We start from the raw sequence: 19,718 nt of genomic DNA, 5'->3' as shown, positions 1-19,718 counted from the left end.
TTATATTATTTACAGGTGTAACTATGGAGTACCTGGTGCTGCCCTGTTGACACAGCACCACCTGCTGCTGGGACACCTAATGACACACACACACACACACACACACACACACACACACACTTTTAGAAACATGCAAATCGCGCCCAAACAAACAAAAGGAAGAATCCGGTTCCTTTAGGCGATACATGCAAACACAGGCGGATTCCTTCCTGGAAACGAGTCCAGATCTGCAGCACCATGTAACGTATTATTCAGCATTATTATACAGGTATTACACAGTCACATGACCACTATGAACATATCCGCCTGAGCTGCATTCTGACACCTACCGAGGTGAGGTGTGTGTGTGTGTGTGTGTTGGAGGGAGAGAGGGAGGGACGGAGAGGGGAAAAGTGAACTTTTTACCTCCCAGTTTTCAGCTCCGTCTTCTAACCGCTCAGTTTCTCCAGCAGCGAGAAACTCAGGTTCACATTAAAATATTCTCATATTATAAAGGTATTAAAATCCACACGTTGACCTGGAGCAGCAGGAGAGAGAGAGAGAGAGAGAGAGAGAGACCTGTGGCGGTAAGTGCTGCACGTTACACCAGTGCTGTGAGGGGGTTTTGAAGAATGTAAAAGTTTCCTTCACGGTGCAGTGTGGGGGTCAGAGAAGTTGTGTCTGAAGGTCGGGATGGATGAAGAGGTCCACTGATTCTCCAGTAGCAGCGGTCTGTCTTCCTAAAAGGTAAAAACCATCAGTCTGTTCAATCTGTCCTGTCTGAGTTGAACTCCCGGAAAGTAAAGTGATAGTTAAATGAAAGAATGAATAAATATGAATATGGCGTGGAATGGCGTGGGGTGGCGTGATGAGAGTAGAAGACAGAATGGAAGCCCGTATGGTGGTTTATTTAAGCAGCCGTTCTTCTTCTTTTCGCCGGCTCTGTGGGTAATAAAGCTCTGCGGTTAAAGCCCACGCGGTTTATTTAGTCTGGGTGAGGCTCACGATGAATCCCTGTTGTCTGCAGGAACGGTGTGTGTGTGTGTGTGTGTATATACACTGAATATGAGGTAGAAGGAGGTAGTAGCGTGTGAGTAAATGTTGGATCCGGTGATGAGAGGGCGACCGGGTGAAGAATGTGCAGCCATAAAAACATTATAACAGTTATTAAGGCGCGGCCCGTAGGCAGGTACCGTCCTCGGAGTGCGAGTGCATGCTGGCCTCTGATTGGCCGCAGGAATGTGTGTGTGGGCGTGTGTAGACCGGAACACAGAGCCCCTGTTCAGATAGTGTGTGTGTGTTTGTGTGTATACATGTCTGTGCGTATTCGTGTGTGGTTGTGAATGTGTGTGTGGGTGGGCGGGGCAGGGGGTTCTCCAGCAGGACGGGTCTGAATGTTGCACCTCTGTGTGTTGGGAACTCGGGGTTACGTTCCCATGGCTGGGCGCTGAGCAGGAGGAGTCTGGGTCTGGTCAGCCTCGGGTAGTTAATGAGTGTCTGTGGGGGGAGGTCAGAGGTCACACTTTGTCCTGTTTCACGTTATTCGACCAAAAGTGCTCCATTGGCTTTGGTTGAAGTTGACCTTTGACCCTGAGAACAGAGAGTTGTGGCTTCTTGCATTATTTGTTCAGTGTGCGTTTTTGCAACGTTTAACACACACGTGCAAGTCGGAGTTTTACCTCCGTCCCCTCGCTTCGTCCCCGTCTTCCTGTCTTCCCAGGTATGTGGCCCCTGCTCCACATGTTGTCTTCTCCGTCACCTGACGGCCGTGTTTAGGGACGTAGACGGGCGACTGCTGTGATGCTGCGGGTCGACGGAAAATGGTCTCTGAAAAATGTGACTCCTTAAAAGGACAACTGCAGCCAATCACTGCACAGGGGCGGAGCCAGTAATTTAGCAGGCCCGTCCTCCCAGGAACATCACAAACCTTCATCCAGAATGTCTCTCGCCGGGACCTGCAGCCACAGCGACTGTGACTGTAGATGGCTGGACGGGGGGGTCCTGGTCTGCAGTGGTGGTTTCTACCTCATTAAACGGGGTCTCGCACCGCGGTGCGGGACGTGCGGGACGGGCGGGACGGGCCAGACCCGGCCTCAATAGGTCCATTGTTGGTCAGGAGCTGGCCCGCACTCAACAACAACATTCCTCATGGCCTTCATACGTGGCGCTCTGATCATCTGAGGTTTCCCGCTCCTTCCTCCTCCAGCTGACCGGGGCACCATGAGCCTCCCCCTCGGCCCCCCTCGGCCGCCGCCCCGCCCCGACCTGTCCTGCCTGCAGCTGTACAGCGAGTGGCTGGCCACCCGCCACCAGGCCGGCCTGCTGCCCATGAAGGAGGACCTCGCCATCTGGCTGAACGGAATTCTGGGTAAGGGGGGCGAGGCCCCGTCGCCGGGTGGGAGCGGGGATTCTTCCCGCCTCGTCACCATGGCGCTGAAGACCCGGATTTACCGAGCTGATTTCTCTCCTGCTCTCCCGTTCCTGCTTTATATAAAAGTTGCCGCGGGACCTCAGCTTCATTACCGGCGAGCTGCGTCTCAGAGGGGCGGCTGCTAATGGCGCCAGAGTCACCGTCTGCACTCGCGCGCCGGGTTTTGCTCTTTGTTGTGGTTTTGCCTCCTCCGAAGCCACAAAAAAATTATTCCTACATTCACACACACACACACACACACACAGACAGACACACACGCACACATACACATACACTCACACACACACACACACACACACACACACTCACATACACACACATATAAAAACAGATGATGTGTATATGTGTGTGTTTGTGCGTGTATGTGTGTGTGTCTGTTTGTGTGTGAGTGTGTGTGTGCGTGCTCGCACAGAGAGGCTCATGGGAGCTGGCTGTGGTTCAGCTGGTTTGAAGACAGTTGACATTCACAACTCCTGCTTTAAAAGAGTTTATAAAAGGTCAGAGGTCGCTCAGACGGCCACCTCTTGCTCCGCCCCGTCCTGCAGGCACCGAGCTCTCGGCGGAGGACTTGATGGACAGACTGGACACCGGCGTCCTGCTCTGTCAGCTGGCGGAGGAGCTGCAGGAGAGAATGATGGTGGGCAGCAGTGGCAGCAGCAAGGTACGTTCACACACACACACACACACACACACACACACACACACACACACACACACACTATACACACATACACACACTCTATATACACACACACACACACACTATACACACACTATACACACATACACACACTCTATACACACACACACACACACTATACACACACACATACACACACACACACACACAGAGTATGCACACACACACACATACACACACTATACACACACCACACACTATACACACACTATAAACACACACACACTCTATACACTCACACACACACTATACACACACACAGTCACACACTCTATATACAGACACACACACACATACACACACACTATATATACACACACACACACATACACACACTATACACACACACACACACACACACACACACTATACACACACTCTATACACTCACACACACACTATACACACATTACACACACTATACACACTAAATACAGTGAGGTTTATATCTAACTGAAGGTGGTGGAGAGAAGATGATCAGCAAAAGCTCCTGAGTTGGAGATGCAAATCTTCTACGTATTTTATTACATAACCTGACGTGTGTTATTACGTACTCCTGCGTATCAGTTGTGTTCTATAAGGTAAATAAAGGACTTATGTAGTTGAAGCCCCTCCCCTTTCTTCATCTTGGCTGCTCCAGCCCCTCCTCCGCCGTGTGATCCAGTGCCGTGCTGATGCCGCCTCCGGGTCCTTCTTCGCCCGGGACAACGCCGCCAACTTCCTGTACTGGTGCCGCAAAGTGGGCGTGGATGAAGCGCATCTGTTCGAGTCGGAGGATCTGGGTGAGTGTTTCCTGACTGGGTGCCCGTGTCCGTCTTATCACCCGTCATCAATTAGTGGACATGCAGAAAATCCATGGACCTGAGTGTCCAGATGGACGTGTTGGCCTTATCTGGAGCACCGTACAATCAGTCGCTAATTGTCCACTCAGAGTCAAGTCTGTTGGTCTGTGGCCACGTGGTGTGGAGCAGTAGAGGGAAGAGGAGAACCTGGTTGGATGACGGTTCTCCCGAAGCTGTTCTCCAACCTTCTGTGGACCAACTCGGTTGTAAGTTTGATGATGGATGGAGGTGAAGAGATGAAGATGGGTACTCCTCTGTTGAACGGCGCCCTTGTTTGCAGATGACATCATCGTGGAGAAGGCTCTCGGGTGTCCCTTTCATGGTCCTGAATGGACATTCTTGGCCCTGATACGTATCAGCAGCGTGTTCCTCCCTTGCTGGGTCAGCATTGTGTGAGTTCAGCGTATCGGTGTCAGTCCTCTGTTCTCCTGCTCCAGATCGGAGTCCCCCGGCCAGCCACAGATACCGGGGCTGATAACGCTGAGAACGGATGAAAGGAGCTACAGTGCAGGACTCTACAGGCCAGGCTTACAACATGGAGAGAAGATGTGAAAAAACACCAGGAACCGCGAGGTGCAGCCATTACCAGGACTGGTTACCAGGACGGGAGCCACATGTTGGTGGCCTAGCGGGACCCGTGATCAGATGGTTGCCGGTTCAAATCCAAAACTGCCAAGGTGCCACTGAGGTCCCCTTGATGAAGGTCCCGTCCCCACACACTGCTCCCCGGGCGCCTGTCATGGTGCCCACTGCTCACCAAGGGTGATGGTTAAATACAGAGGACACGTTTCACTGTGTCACAGTGTGCTGCGCTGCAGTGTCTCACAATGACAACCACGTCACTTTCACTTCAGTAAGAGAAGATCTCAACAGACCACATCAGTGGTGGCCTAGCGCTTAAGGAAGCGGCCCCGTAATCAGAAGGTTGCCGGTTCGAATCCCGATCCGCCGAGGTGCCACTGAGCAAAGCACCGTCCCCACACACTGCTCCCCGGGCGCCTGTCATGGTGTCATGGTGCCCACTGCTCACTCAGGGTGAAGGGTTAAATGCAGAGGACAAATTTCACTGTGTGCACCATGTGCTGTGCTGCTGTGTATCATTTTTTTTTTCTTCACACGGCGTCTCCGCTGCTGCTGCTGCTGCTGCTGCGTGTAAACAGGATGAGTCTCGCATGTCCACTTGATGCCGCCCGGCGGTTAAACAAAAGGCCTCTGCGTGGGTCAATTAAAAGGTCGCGAGTGTGCGGCGGAGGAACAGCAGAAGAGCAGCGTTCCTCACGGCTGAATGTGGCCAGTGTCCATCCTGCCGGTCAGCAGGAACTCCACTCATTTTACCTTCAGAGGTTTTATATACATAAAATCTCACATTAATCGCAACATTATGCATTTATGAATAATGTATGTGTTAATATAGAGTAATAAAAATTGGTTACATTTTGGTCATTGCATATTCGAATCCCGGTCCGCCAAGGTGCCACTGAGGTCCCCTTGATGAAGGTCCCGTCTCCACACACTGCTCACCAAGGGTCACACAACATTAGGGTGGTAGTAGCCTAGCGGGTAACACACTCGCCTATGAACCAGAAGACCCAGGTTCAAATCCCACTTACTACCATCGTGTCCCTGAGCAAGACACTTAACCCTAAGTTGCTCCAGGGAGACTGTCCCTGTAACTACTGATTGTAAGGCGCTCTGGATAAGGGCGTCTGATAAATGCTGGAAATGTAAATGTACATCTCAGGACACGTGTCACCGTGTCACCGTGTGCTGTGCTGCAGTGCTTCACTTTCGCTGCCTCTCTGGAGGTCAGAAGTACTGGCAAGAGCCCTAAAACCATGACACTGCAGAAGTGTCTGCAGGAATAAGGTGGAGAGAAGAAAACCTGGCAGATGAAAGTAATAAAGTGAAGTGATTGTTATTGTGATACACAGCAGCACAGCACACGGTGACACAGTGAAATGTGTCCTCTGTATTTAACCATCCCCCTTGGTGACAGTGGGCACCATGACAGGCGCCCGGGGAGCAGCGTGTGGGGACGGTGCTTTGCTCAGCGGCACCTCAGTGGCATCTTGGCAACCTTCTGATTACTGGTCCACTTCCTTAACCACTAGGCCACCGCTGCCTAGCGCCTCATGTGAGCAGGATTGTGTGACGGTGACATTGGTTACGGACCTATTTCTCACCAGCATCTTCTCCTCATCTCCAGTTCTGCAGCGGCAGCCGTGGGAGGTGTGTCTGTGCCTTCTTCAGCTGGGGAGAATCGCCTCCAGGTAAAACCAGATGCTCCAGTGTTCCCACCTCCAGTCCAAAGTCAGAAAACTTCACACGTTCCCTCAGTGTGAATGTGATGCTATTTCTGAAACCCTCGGCGTTAACGTTTCAGGAGGGTGGGGACTGTCCAACATTCATTTTCATTTCTTTATTTTACTCGCTTCTAATTATTGATCTGATGGTTCCACGCAAGAATGCAGGTAAGATTGGTAAGATTGGACTTGTGTCCCACAGGTACGGCGTGGAACCACCAGGCCTGGTGAAGCTGGACCGAGAGATTGAAAAGGAGGAGGGCGGCTCCATCACTCCACCCTTCTCCCCTCTATCTTCTCCACCAGAGACCCCCACACCATCTACTCCTTCAAACCTGGAGTGGTCCTCACCTCTGTGTTCTCCATCACCTCCTCCTCCTCCACCACCACCACCTCCTCTGGCGCATCTACAACCGGAACCCCCACCTGCTCAGACTCCGCCTTCACCATTGTCTTTGCCACTGGCCACGCCCACAGCCCGGCGACTGCCCACCTCTGGGAAGAAGAGCACAGGGACCCTGCTGGACAACACTGTGAGTGTGTTCAATACACACACACAAACACACACACAATCAAAATAAAAAAACTTGTCAGGTGAACATTAATATTCTGTGAAAAAATGTAAATGCTCATATAACACAAGTTTCTTTATCCCCATAAGAACAAGTCCGGCATGTATGTGGTACTTGTCGTGTTTTACCACCGGCTAGTTCAGTATAAAGTTATAAAAAAGCCATGAAAACTTGTCTCACTTGTTACAAGCAACGTCCACAATAACTATGAATGTATAAGGGGGGGCAGAACTGTGCAGAACTTCAATAAAATTATGTTTCTGCGATACCAAATTATACATCTAAAACAACCAACAATGTCATGGTCTGGAAGCTACAGGAGTGCTGTTACGTTTATCAAATGATGTTTAGCAATTAAAATGTGGTGCATTGTATGAATATTTAAATTAAGCCTGATGCACTGTTCGATATAACATATATAAACCGAACTTTGAATGTCTGGGTTATGATAATAAACCCGTGTTTCAAACCTCTGTAAAACCTTCAGATTTTTAAATACACTGAAATTAAACGACGTTCCACATGATCTGAGTCCCCATCTTCAATATCAGGACAAATCGCCTTGATGTAACAGACGCACGGTTCCAGCTGAATATTGATCTTTGGATGATTGACAGGTGAAACACATCAGTGAGGACCCGCCCTGCAGGTGCACCATGCGGTTCTGCGTGGAGAAGCAGCCGAAGGGCCGGTACCGCATCGGAGACAAGGTTCTCTACGTACGGGTGAGTTAACCTTTAACCCCAGAAACCAGAGAGATGCCATGCAGCCTCAACCAGGATGGTACGAGGATGGAGGATCGGTGTCTGATGCAACCAGGCGCTGTAAATGTCATGTGATCCTGTTCAGCGAGACAGAGAACGTGGCTCTTTGTGGAATTCCGTACCGTAACGTCCTTGAGCTGCTCCAGGTTCGTGTGGATAAAGAAATATTACAAATTAAAAGCAGAAAAGCAGAAGCGAGAACACTTGTTTCAGGCAAAGTCTCCCGGGATCTGTGGGTTGCCTAGCAACTGCGGACTGGGTTCACACCTTTCAAAGAAAAGCTTGCGGAGAACGTCGAGATCCGATCACATGTTCCTCCTAAAAAGCTGTCTTCATCTTGTTCACAGATACATTCAGAAAATGGCGCGGTAATAAATCCAACCAGCCTGCACCGCCGACAAATTCTTCAGAAAAAACGTGTCTGTTTTTGTGCGTAATTAAAATATCGTTTCGTATCGGCTTGAGGAAAGATTTCTTGGTGTGTAATAATTTTTATGAAAAAAGTTTTAAAGGGGAGGAGCCTCTAGTCATGATTGACAGCTGTCACATCCACTACTTCCTCGTTTTTGGACGGACATGCAGGTGTAGTACAGCGTTCGTTTCCTCCGTTTCTCCTAGATGTTCTAAAACGTTCCAGACTCGAAACTGAAGATCTAAAGAGGAGATTCTGCGCACCAGTAATTTGGTTTATTTCGTCTGAATTAAAGAGCTAATAAAGTGTGTCTTTTTATTATTCAGAGTAACTTGATTTGACAGGTCCTGCTGCTGACCTCTGACCTTGGGCGGCTGCTCTGTTGCTGTACCAGAGCCTCTGTTTTTCGTCCACAGCATCGTGAGATGTTGGGTGCTGGGCTTGTGGAAGTCTGCTCCTCCGGCAGGAATTGATTTCCCCGGTAAAGTCATTAGCAGAGTGACTACGGCGGACGGCCTATTAAACAGCAGTCGTTATGGTGACCTATCGCCTTTTCTTCTCAGCCGGCTCCTCGAAGGTCTCGGCAACGCGGCCGAGAAGAAAGGAGGCTTTTTCTGGACTAATTAGCGGCGGCGGTGGGATGAATGGGCGACTCGGGCCTGCGTTCGTGGGGGGAAATAAAAGCCCTGAGGGTCTTCGCTCAGCCCGCCTCCCCTGGTTTTACCATCATTAGTCTCGGGATCCTGCAGGTTTATTCGTGTAGATAAAGTGCGAGGACGCTCATGATGGGACAGAGATGGGACGGGAGAAGAAGGTCTCCTGTATTTTGTGCTGATGTGTGGGCACCTCGTTCTTCACACCATCGATTCCTTCTTCTGAAGGAGGTCCGAACAGAATTCCCTGTGGGCGGCTGGGAATGTGGCGGCAGTCTGCCCCCTGCTGGATGAAATGAGCGCTCCTTTGGCCGTACAACATGTTGATGCGGAGGCGGGGCTGCGGGGTGGGCGGTGCCGCCCCTCCCCCCTGCAGCTTTATTTGTTTCGGGGTGTCAGACGTGACCCCTCCATCAGCCCTGACATTTTAATCTGCGCCCGGGGCAGCTGAGGCAGGACGCGCCGCGCCGTAATTGGAATCGGTGGGCGTGGCCGGCAAGTGTCACTCTCCCTATTAGAGGCAGGGGAGGGGCATAAATCTCCTTGTACAGCAGCGGTTTAATGGCTCTATAATGAAGGGTTTACAAGCAGTGGGGTGGGAGGCTGGGGGGGGCGTGGCTCGTGGAATTCGCAGGCGGGGAATTGGGACCCGTCCTCTGGGGAGACGCTTTTTTATTAACATTTCCATCCTTCATTCCCTCTTTTTGGTTAATTCAGCAGCCGTTGCCATGACAGCGCTGGATTCGCAGGAGGAATGTGTTTCTTTTATTACAAAAAAAGATGCGCGTGTGCACAACTGTGACGTCATGTGATGCGTCTGCACGTGTCGCCCCGTGTTTTATTGCGAGTACTTATGCAGTTATTTTGCATAAACACAGTGTGTGTGTGTGCATTTTCATTACTCTAGAGATGTGTGTGTGTGCATTTCCATCGCTGTAGAGATGTGTGTGTGTGTGTGCATTTTCATCGCTGTAGAGATGTGTGTGTGTGTGTGTGTGTGTGCATTTTCATCTCTGTAGAGATGTGTGTGTGTGTGTGTGTGTGTGTGCATTTTCATTGCTGTAGAGATGTGTGTGTGTGTGTGTGTGTGTGTGTGCATTTTCATTGCTGTAGAGATGTGTGTGTGTGTGTGTGTGAGTGTGTGTGTGTGTTGGTGTGTGTGTGTGTTTGTGTGCATTTTCATTGCTGTAGAGATTTGTGTGTGTGTGTGTGTGTGTGAATTTTCATTGCTGTAGAGATGTGTGTGTGTGTCTGCATTTTCATTGCTGTAGAGATGTGTGTGTCTGTGTGTTGGTGTGTGGTGCTCAGCTGTAGTCGTGAGGCAGCATTTCATTTGGCTTAATGAGATTTTGACAGCGTCTCCTTCTTCTCTGGGGGGGATTTCATCTTGGTGCATGTTGTGAGGAGAAGGTGGGGGGACATTTTCATGGACATGAAACCCACAGGGTCAATATTCGCTCTGTTTAAATGTAATAAAATAATATTCGTATTTTGGTATTTTAGCACACGTTAAATAAAATGCTATCTGAGGTGAACTGGGCGTCCCCGTCTGCTCTCTGTGTAGATGCTGAACGATAAACACGCCATGGTGAGAGTGGGAGGCGGCTGGGAGACCCTGTCCTCTTACCTGCAGAAGCACGACCCCTGCCGGATGACCCCTGCCCTCCGTCCAGGGGTCAGGCAGGCCTGCAAGAGCAGCAGCAATGCGCCGAAGATGAAGGAGGCGTCTCCGGACAGCTACCTGATGGTGGGGACGCACTGCGTTCGACTGAAGAAGTAAACAGGGACGCGTGGGCAGCCAATCAGAGAGAAGCCATGGAGGTGGTGGTGGTGGTGGTGATGGTGGCCGTTGCTTTCTGGAACCCGGACCATGGCAGGAACTGCACAGGGCTGACATCCTGACACCCAGAAATCATGAAGTCAGACGCATGGCGTTTCATTGTTGTTTCAGGGCCTTGACAGCAGAAACAAGGCCTGCAGATGGGCCTGTTCTCCACGTTCTACTCCAGGGGGCGCTACAGTCCCGGTGACGGCCATACTGTACTTTTATTACAGTCTAGAGAATTCCAATAAAAGTTACTCATTTCTGAAATGGTGTTGGGCTTTTCTTCATAAAAGACCAATAAAAGCTGCTGGAAGGTGTCGGAACACACACTGCACCACAGTTTAATGTTTATGGGGCTTAGAAGCTGCAGGCTGGTCGCCAACCAGAAGAAGCTCCTGCAAGAGCATCAGAGCTCCTTCATTTCCTGTCTCTGGAAACTGTGGGTCCTTTCAGGATCATCTAGAGATGGTCCTCCTCCATCCTGGGCTTCTGGGCCTTCAGTAAATACAATTCCATCATCTAAAAGTAAAATCAATGTCATGAAAAAGGTTGCAGATTCTCGACCACAGAGGGCTAAAACCATCATAACGAACAGCTTCAGAGCTCCTCAACACACGTTCTCCAGTCTCTGGTCTTCTACTCTGAAGAGACAGGCTCCATTCTTCCATAAGATCTACATTCCTTTCACACTTGGACCACCACATCACCCTGCTGTAACTGAACCATGCAGAGAAGTGAAGATGCAGTAAATCATCAAAAGTGAAATGGCAGCACATTTATTATTTTGGTTTGGTCACATGACGTCAGAAACAAGTGTTGAACGTTGGAAGGGGCGTGGCTTTAACAGTGAGCGAATCCGCTGCTCGGAAAGACAGAAGAACATCTGCAAAAATCCTCTTTTTTAAAATCTTCTTGTTGTTTTTTGTGCTTTTCTCCTTCTGTTAAAATCCCAGACACGGAGTCAATTAGTCGATTGCACTTCATATAGGCCAGTTTGTCGGTGTCGCACACGTGTACTTTATGTCAGTTTAGAACGTTGTCTGATCGTTCAAATGTTACATGTAGCACCAGGTTCCGGAGAAACGTTATTTCGGTTCACTATGTACCGTCTAGCACGTATATAACCAACATGACAATAGGTCTCAACTTTAATTTCAACTTCAACCTCAGTCCCCCTGTTAGACACAGACAGAGTTAAATTCCCCCTAGTCAGGCTGTCCTAGTTAGGGTACCGGGCCACTGTAGCCCCAATATACCACGTATTTCAGGACCAGTCGGAATCAGGCACCCAGACCACCTCCAGACTCCAGTGAAGAGACCAGCAGATAAATCCTGCTTCCTGACAACTGCTAAACGAGGAACCAGCGGGTCAGAGGGTCACCACACACCTGGACACGAGCGAACGGGGAAACTTTTATTTAAATTCAGCAGAAACACACTTCGTTTTATTAAACTTGTGTGCGAAAGTAGCGCAACGTTGTCACCGTTAAATCAGAGTTGGTGTGATTGGCTATAAACTTTGGACACCATTGATTGGCTACCTGCCATTTGTGATACAGAGAGGGACCCCCCTTCCAGGGTGGAGTGGGCCTGCAAATGGTGTCAGTGCAGGGTCGGTGATTGTCCAATAAGAGAAAAATACGTGTCCATAATGATGCTACTGGTCCACTTGAAGATCCCTGAAGCTGTAGTTGTAACGGTGGCTGTGGCTGTGGTGACCCTCTGGTTTGTTTCATGGTATGTCCTTGTTATGCAGTTGTCAGGAAGCAGGACTTATCTGCTGGACTCTTCACTGGGGTCTGGAGGTGGTCTGGGTGCCTGATTCAGTGCCGCGGCAGGCGGTGGCATCGTACGACCGATACTGAAATATGTGGTTATGGTGGTGTATTGGTGCTACAGTGGCCCGGTACCCTAACTAGGACAGCCTAACTAGAGTGAATTTAACACTGTCTGTGTCTAACAGGGGGACTGTGTGATAAAGTGGACTTTATAATTGACGCTGTGTCTGGGAACAGAAGACCAGAGGAAACAGACGGGTTTTCAGTTTAGATTTAAACACTGAGAATAACTGTAGCCGCACTGACATTTGTGAATCAGGTTTATTTTGGAGTGGAGAGATGAATCTGTGAACGGTGTTGCATTTATTAGTGAATTTTCCTCCTTGTGGACAGAAGGGTCGACTGTACGGTCTGTGCTGTATGTGATTATAAGAAATAAATGTTGTTGTTGAAGAGAGAGAAAAGGCAGGAACCAGCTTGGCCCTGAGGAGACAGGGGGGGGCGAGAAAAGGCCCAGAACCTGGGGGGGGGGGACCCCAGACCCCCGATGGAGGAGGAAGAGAAGAGACCGCAGCCCACAATAGAAAACTCTTCTATACTCGGCATTTCTCTCCCAAAAAGTTGCAACAGACCAATCAGAATTGTCCTCTGATGTCTCTGCCAGGAAGACAGTGGCCATCCTCCCCCGACAAGAACTGACTGCTGTTACGTTTAAAATATGAGGTCCCGTAATTAAAATGTGGTGCATTGTATGAATATTTAAATTAAGCCTGATGGACTGTTCGATATAACATATATAAACCGAACTTTGAATGTCTGGGTTATGATAATAAACCCGTGTTTCAAATCTCTGTAAAACCTTCAGATTATTAAATACACTGAAATTAAACGACGTTCCACATGATCTGAGTCCCCATCTTCAATATCAGGACAAATCGCCTTGATGTAACAGACACACGGTTCCAGCTGAATATTGATCTTCGATGTTTGAACATCAACGTTTGGCTTAATGAGATTTTGACAGAACTGAATTCCAATAAAAGTCACTGTTTTCTGAAATGGCGCTGGGCTTTTATTCATAAAAGAACAATATGAGGTTCTCACTTTTTCACAAGCACCCATGAAAAATCTTCTGCGTACAAGTTGCTGGAAGGTGTCAGAAGGTGTTGGAGTAGATTTTAATATTCAAGATTTACCCAAGACAGGAGTTCAGTTCTTAATCAGATTAATTACATTTTATTCCAGCAAAATAAATTAGATAAAAAAATGTCTTTCAACACAGTAGTACAACAACAGTTCAAAGTTATGAAGTCATGCAAGAAAAGATATATAAAGATTTCCAAACCCCCCGGCGGATTATAAAAAAAAGTCAGATGCTTGAGAAGAAACTTCAGCACAACACAACCAGCTTCTGCTGGACGCATGCAGTACTCCTTCATTTCCTGTCTCTGGAAACTGTGGGTCCTTTCAGGATCATCTAGAGATGGTCCTCCTCCATCCTGGGCTTCTGGGCCTTCAGTAAATACAATTCCATCATCTAAAAGTAATATCAATGTCATGAAAAAGGTTGCAGATTCTCGACCACAGAGGGCTAAAACCATCATAACGAACAGCTTCAGAGCTCCTCAACACACGTTCTCCAGTCTCTGGTCTTCTATTATGAAGAGACAGGCTCCATTCTTCCATAAGATCTACATTCCTTCCACACTTGGACCACCACATCACCCTGCTGTAACTGAACCATGCAGAGAAGTGAAGATGCAGTAAATCATCAAAAGTGAAATGGCAGCACATTTATTATTTTGGTTTGGTCACATGACGTCAGTGTTCAACAAGTGTTGAACGTTGGAAGGGGCGTGGCTTTAACAGTGAGCGAATCCGCTGCTCGGAAAGACAGAAGAACATCTGCAGTGTTAAAATCTTCTCGTCGTTTTGTGCTTTTCTCTCCACCAAAAGACAATAATCGATACGTCCAAAAACTCAAAGCTGGACGCTCTGCAGGTGAGAGACAGTTTAAAAGGGAGCACCACATGTTGGATGAATCCTGTCGGAGACAGTGAGACAGTCAGGGGTCTGTAGCCGAACCAGAAGGTCCGACCTTTACATTGTGCAATGAAGTCAGTAGTTTTTTTTGTTTGTTTGTGATCAGGGCGGGGTCAGACGTCCCGTTCTCCTGCTGGACCTTGTGGACAGTAGGTGGAGTGTGAGATGCTGGGTGTCAGGGCGGGGTCAGACGTCCCGTTCTCCTTCTGGACCTTGTGGACAGTAGGTGGAGTGTGAGATGCTGGGTATCAGGGCGGGGTCAGATGTCCCGTTCTCCTGCTGGACCTTGTGGACTGTGGTGGACGGCGAGTTGCTGGGTGTCCGGGCGGGGTCAGACGTCCCGTTCTCCTGCTGGACCTTGTGGACAGTAGGTGGACGGCGAGGTGCTGGGCGTCCGGGCGGGGTCAGACGGTCCCGTTCTCTTGTCGGGCCTTGTGGACTGTGGTGGACGGCGAGGAGCTGGACGGGGCGCTGAGGGACGGGGCGAGCGTACAGAGGAAACCGGCCAGCAGCGTCAGGCCCAGGCCGCCCCACGCGCAGAACATGGACCATCCGTAGCCGTGGCTGATGTCCTCAGGGAGACCGTACAGGTAGCGCGGGTACCGGGACAACTCGAAGTTGATCCCCGCCACACACGTACACAGCGAGATGATGCAGCAGGTGCCTGGAAGCAGATCTCAGGATCTAACTGGGACTACCACAACAATACAAAACACACACACACACACACACACCTCCCATGAGGAAGAGGAGTCCAGCGACGTACTGCATGAGGTCGTGCTGTCTGCAGCACCCCAGGACCCCCACAAGCCACCCGAACAGGATGATGGACACGGCCATTCCCACGAACCCAGCGGTCATCCTGCGCAGGTCTGTGGAGACAGAAGATCCATCGTACGGTCAACATGTGGCAGCTGCATCATGCCTGTGATTATTCTTCTCTTCTACATGTGGAGGATGGATGTTCTCACTGCCTCTGACCAGCAGATGGCGACATCAGCATGTGCTGATGGTCCAGAAGAGGAGACGGGACTTACGCAGCGCGTGCCACTCGTCCTGACGGATGGTCTTGGTGATGTTGATGGGCAGGTTCCGGGGGAGGCTGGACGAGGTGTAGTGATATTTTACTGGAGTACAGCGCTGGACCAACCCTGCAGAGAAGAGAACGCGTCTCCCATGCTCATTACAGGCGTGTTCATGATTATTTAAGAGCTAATAAGTGACCTGAAGCTGCTGTTATAAACTCAACATGCTAAAAACGAATCATTCAGAAGATAAGATGAGATAAGATGATCCTTTATTAGTCCTACAAATGGGAAATTTACATGGTAAACTGTTCCATTAAGAATCAGAACAGAGTGTTCCTGCACACACACTTACACCATAGAGTGTGTGTGTGTGTGTGTGTGTTTCATGTCGTGGGAAAGGTAGCTCTGAACCAGGAGAGGCCGGGAACATTCGCACCTTCATCTTGGTCTCATGGAAGAATCTTCCTGATCTTCCTCAGGAATTCCCGGCCTGTCACTAGTTCTCCTGGTTACCTGTTGGGAATCTGGAAAACTAGCGACCAGCCAGTTAACCAGGAGAACTAGAGTCAGGTCAGGAACCTGGAAAACTAGTGACCAGCCGGGAACCTGGAGATCTAGTTACCAGCCGGGAGAGAACTAGTGACCAGCCAGTAAACCAGGAGAACCAGTGACTGGCCAGGAACCTGGAGAACTAGAGTCAGGTCAGGGACCTGGAAAACTAGCGACCAGCCAGTAAACCAGGAGAACTAGAGTCAGGTCAGGAACCTGGAAAACTAGTGACCAGCCGGGAACCTGGAGATCTAGTTACCAGCCGGGAGAGAACTAGTGACCAGCCAGTAAACCAGGAGAACTAGTGACTGGCCAGGAACCTGGAGAACTAGTGACCAGCCAGTAAACCAGGAGAACTAGTGACTGGCCAGTAAACCAGGAGAACTAGAGTCAGGTCAGGAACCTGGAGAACTAGTGACCGGCTGGGAACCTGGAGATCTAGTTACCAGCCGGTAAAGAACTAGTGACCAGCCTGTAAACCAGGAGAACTAGTGACTGGCCAGGAACCTGGAGAACTAGAGTCAGGTCAGGGACCTGGAAAACTAGCGACCAGCCAGTAAACCAGGAGAACTAGAGTCAGGTCAGGAACCTGGAAAACTAGCGACCAGCCAGTAAAGCAGGAGAACTAGAGTCAGGTCAGGAACCTGGAGAACTAGTGACCGGCTGGGAACCTGGAGATCTAGTTACCAGCCGGGAAAGAACTAGTGACCAGCCTGTAAACCAGGAGAACTAGTGACTAGCCAGGAACCTGGAGATCTAGTTACCAGCCGGGAGAGAACTAGTGATCAACCAGTAAACCAGGAGAACTAGTGACTGGCCAGGAACCTGGAGAACCAGTTGCTGTCCGGGAGAGAACTAGTGACCGCCAGTAAACCAGGAGAACTAGTAATCAGAAGGTTGCCGGTTCATGTCCCGACTCCCCAAGGTGCCACTGAGGTCCCCTTGATGAAGGTCCCGTCCCCACACACTGCTCCCCGGGCGCCTGTCATGGTGCTCACTGCTCACTCAGGGTGATGGTTAAATACAGAGGACACATCACACCGTGTCTCCGTGCGCTGTGCTGCTGTGTCTCACAATGACAATCACATCACTTTCACTTCACTTATTTATTTACAACATGTGAAAACCTTTAACCAATTTACCAGCAGCGAATCGTACGGAAAAGATAGGTACTATAGACCAGAAGTTGTGTTTGCTGATGGAGCTCAACACGACTGAAATGATAGAAACTCATTTCCAGCGAATGTAATGAAACAGTCGCACTGCATGATGGGATGTGTAGTTTGTGGGCCAATAATAGATCCGGTATTATTAGTGCGTGAGAGTGTTGTGTGTGCATCGGTTCACGAGGCCCACAGGTATGTGTTGGTGGAGTGTGTGTGTGTGTGTGTGTGTGTGTGTGTGTGTGTGTGCCTGGGTCCTCGTACATTAATTGGCCATGAAGGCATGACAGACAATGTCCTCACAGCCAGATGTAAACAGAGACCTGCACCCTGTTGTACTATAATGCAATAACTTCAAAAAAAGGAAGTGGTAAAATTATTGTAGATTACAATAATTCGATTTCGAATTATTGATCATACAGCGGGGAAAGATCAAGCCATCGCATGACATACTGATCACCAAGCTGATATATTAGCAGATGAAAAACAAAATGTCCATTAGTCCCTTAAAGACTGGATATCGACCAGCGCTCGGTAACTCACACTCAGTCCTTTTAACCCTGAGTGTCTCCAGGGGGACTGTCCCTGTCCCAACTGACGCAGAGTTGGTCAGCAGAAGAGCAGCAGGACCTGAGCCAGGACAGTTAAGACATAGGAGGACTGTCCCTGTCACTACTGGCTGTAAGGGTGTAAATGTGACGCAGAGTTGGTACATTTACATTTACTGCATTTATCAGACGTCCTTATCCAGAGCGTCTTACAGTCAGTAGTTACAGGGACAGTCCCACTCAGGGTTAAGTGTCCTGCTCAGGGACACTCTAGTAGTAAGTGGGGTTTGAACCCGGGTCTTCTGGTTCACAGGCGAGTGTCTTACCCACTAGGCTACCCTGGGAAGAGCAGCAGGACCTGAGCAGGACAGTTAAGACAGAATGTCTCCAGCAGGACTGTCCCTGTCACTACTATCACCACAGTTGGTCAGCAGAAGAGCAGCAGGACCTCAGCACCACTTGTCAGGTCTTCACCTCGCACGTTCCTGGAGGTCCACACACATCCTCACCTTTAGAAACCAGCTCCTCGGTGTCCAGGTCGAAGCCTGTCCTCAGGCATCTCCTCCACAGCCCGGACATGGTGGAGTTGAACTGGCGGCTGCAGTGCGACTCCATGGCCGTGGCGGCGGCCACCAAGTGTCGCTTCTGTCGCAGCGGCAGGTTGTGGTTGGAGATGTAGATGAATCCCGGGTCGCTGCGCTTGTTGGCGTAGTTCTTGCAGCGCTCACGGTGGCGCCGCGCGTCCGTCTCGTACCAGGAGTCGGTGCTGATCGCCATGATGAGGAGCGCCAGGGCGCACAGGGCCAGAAGAAGCCCGCCGCCGGTCAGCAGCCGCATGGCGGCCATCTTCTCACAAGCCCAGCATCAGCATCCCGAGATCTTCTCAGAACCCCCGCGTCAGCATCCCGAGATCTTCTCAGAACCCCCGCATCAGCATCCCGAGATCTTCTCAGAACTCCCGCGTCAGCATCCCGAGATCTTCTCACAACCCCCGCATCAGCATCCCGACATCTCCAGCGTCGCGTCTGTAGAACCGGAGGAGCATCCGAGGAGCGGTCCGTTCATCACCAGTCCTGCGCGCTGATTGGTTCCCTGCTTGGCGACGTCCTGGTTTATGAGGGACACCAATGAAACGCGACGGGACGGCAGCATCTGAACAGAAGGACACACTTCATCTTCCCCCTGTATCTACAGCAAACCACCGGCGTTGAAATAAAGAACTTTCTAGTCTTTAGACTTGCCATCAACATTCAATTACACCTAATTATTTAGTAATAATTATAGTGATCGTTATAATTCTTCAGTAACTAATAAGGAAGATTATAAATAACTCAAGGTCAGCAAAGGTCAACAGCGGGAACCCAATCTGGTCTCATCTCATCAAAGGTGTGACTGATGTTTCATTTTTCTATACACATTATATTATAATTCAGCAGAAAATAAATTCATAAACGCTCAGTTACGCAATATTGTATTTTTCACATAAGATTTCACAATATAATAACAAATACATTTACATTTACAGTATTTACCAGACACCCTTATCCAGTAGTTACAGGGACAGTCCCCCCCTGGAGACACTCAGGGTTACAGTCAGTAGTTACAGATACAGTCCCCCCTGGGAACACTCAGGGTTACAGTCAGTAGTTACTGGGACAGTCCCCCCCTGGAGACACTCAGGGTTACAGTCAGTAGTTACAGATACAGTCCCCCCTGGGGACACTCAGGGTTACAGTCAGTAGTTACAGGGACAGTCCCCCCCTGGGGACACTCAGGGTTACACTCAGTAGTTACAGGGACAGTCCCCGCCTGGAGACACTCAGGGTTACAGTCAGTAGTTACAAATACAGTCCCCCCTGGAGACACTCAGGGTTACAGTCAGTAGTTACAGATACAGTCCCCCCTGGGAACATTCAGGGTTACAGTCAGTAGTTACAGGGACAGTCCCCCCTGGAGACACTCAGGGTTACAGTCAGTAGTTACAGATACAGTCCCCCCTGGGGACACTCAGGGTTACAGTCAGTAGTTACAGGGACAGTCCCCCCCTGGAGACACTCAGGGTTACAATCAGTATTTACAGGGACAGTCCCCCACTGGTGACACTCAGGGTTACAATCAGTAGTTACAG

The 19,718-nt window shown here is 49.7% G+C and overlaps 2 protein-coding genes across 3 annotated transcripts; one reads left to right on the top strand and one right to left on the bottom strand.

The window, feature by feature from the left end:
* The first annotated feature begins 392 nt into the window (after positions 1 to 392).
* On the top strand, positions 393 to 10,748 carry LOC114781718 (growth arrest-specific protein 2-like). 2 transcript variants are annotated; one of them, XM_028968090.1, is made up of 9 exons: positions 393 to 566; positions 638 to 726; positions 2,186 to 2,347; positions 2,956 to 3,071; positions 3,751 to 3,892; positions 6,159 to 6,222; positions 6,458 to 6,788; positions 7,445 to 7,552; positions 10,221 to 10,748. In XM_028968090.1, exons 3-9 carry the CDS (start codon positions 2,200 to 2,202, stop codon positions 10,434 to 10,436), a joined length of 1,125 nt encoding a protein of 374 aa, XP_028823923.1. In that variant the 5' UTR covers positions 393 to 566; positions 638 to 726; positions 2,186 to 2,199; the 3' UTR covers positions 10,437 to 10,748. The 2 variants fall into 2 exon arrangements, with proteins under 2 accessions (XP_028823923.1, XP_028823924.1); XM_028968091.1 differs by lacking the exon at positions 2,186 to 2,347.
* A 2,727-nt stretch (positions 10,749 to 13,475) lies between these two features.
* LOC114781713 (transmembrane protein 178B-like) lies at positions 13,476 to 18,756 on the bottom strand. The gene is made up of 4 exons (XM_028968084.1): positions 18,100 to 18,756; positions 15,340 to 15,453; positions 15,037 to 15,174; positions 13,476 to 14,966 (listed from the first exon to the last, which is right to left on the bottom strand). Exons 1-4 carry the CDS (start codon positions 18,434 to 18,436, stop codon positions 14,707 to 14,709), a joined length of 849 nt encoding a protein of 282 aa, XP_028823917.1. The 5' UTR covers positions 18,437 to 18,756; the 3' UTR covers positions 13,476 to 14,706.
* Positions 18,757 to 19,718: the final 962 nt, after the last annotated feature.

Source organism: Denticeps clupeoides, unplaced genomic scaffold (assembly GCF_900700375.1).
Source record: "Denticeps clupeoides unplaced genomic scaffold, fDenClu1.1, whole genome shotgun sequence".
Classification (NCBI taxonomy): Eukaryota; Metazoa; Chordata; class Actinopteri; order Clupeiformes; family Denticipitidae; genus Denticeps; species Denticeps clupeoides.
This window is presented reverse-complemented; position numbering and strand designations above follow the sequence as displayed.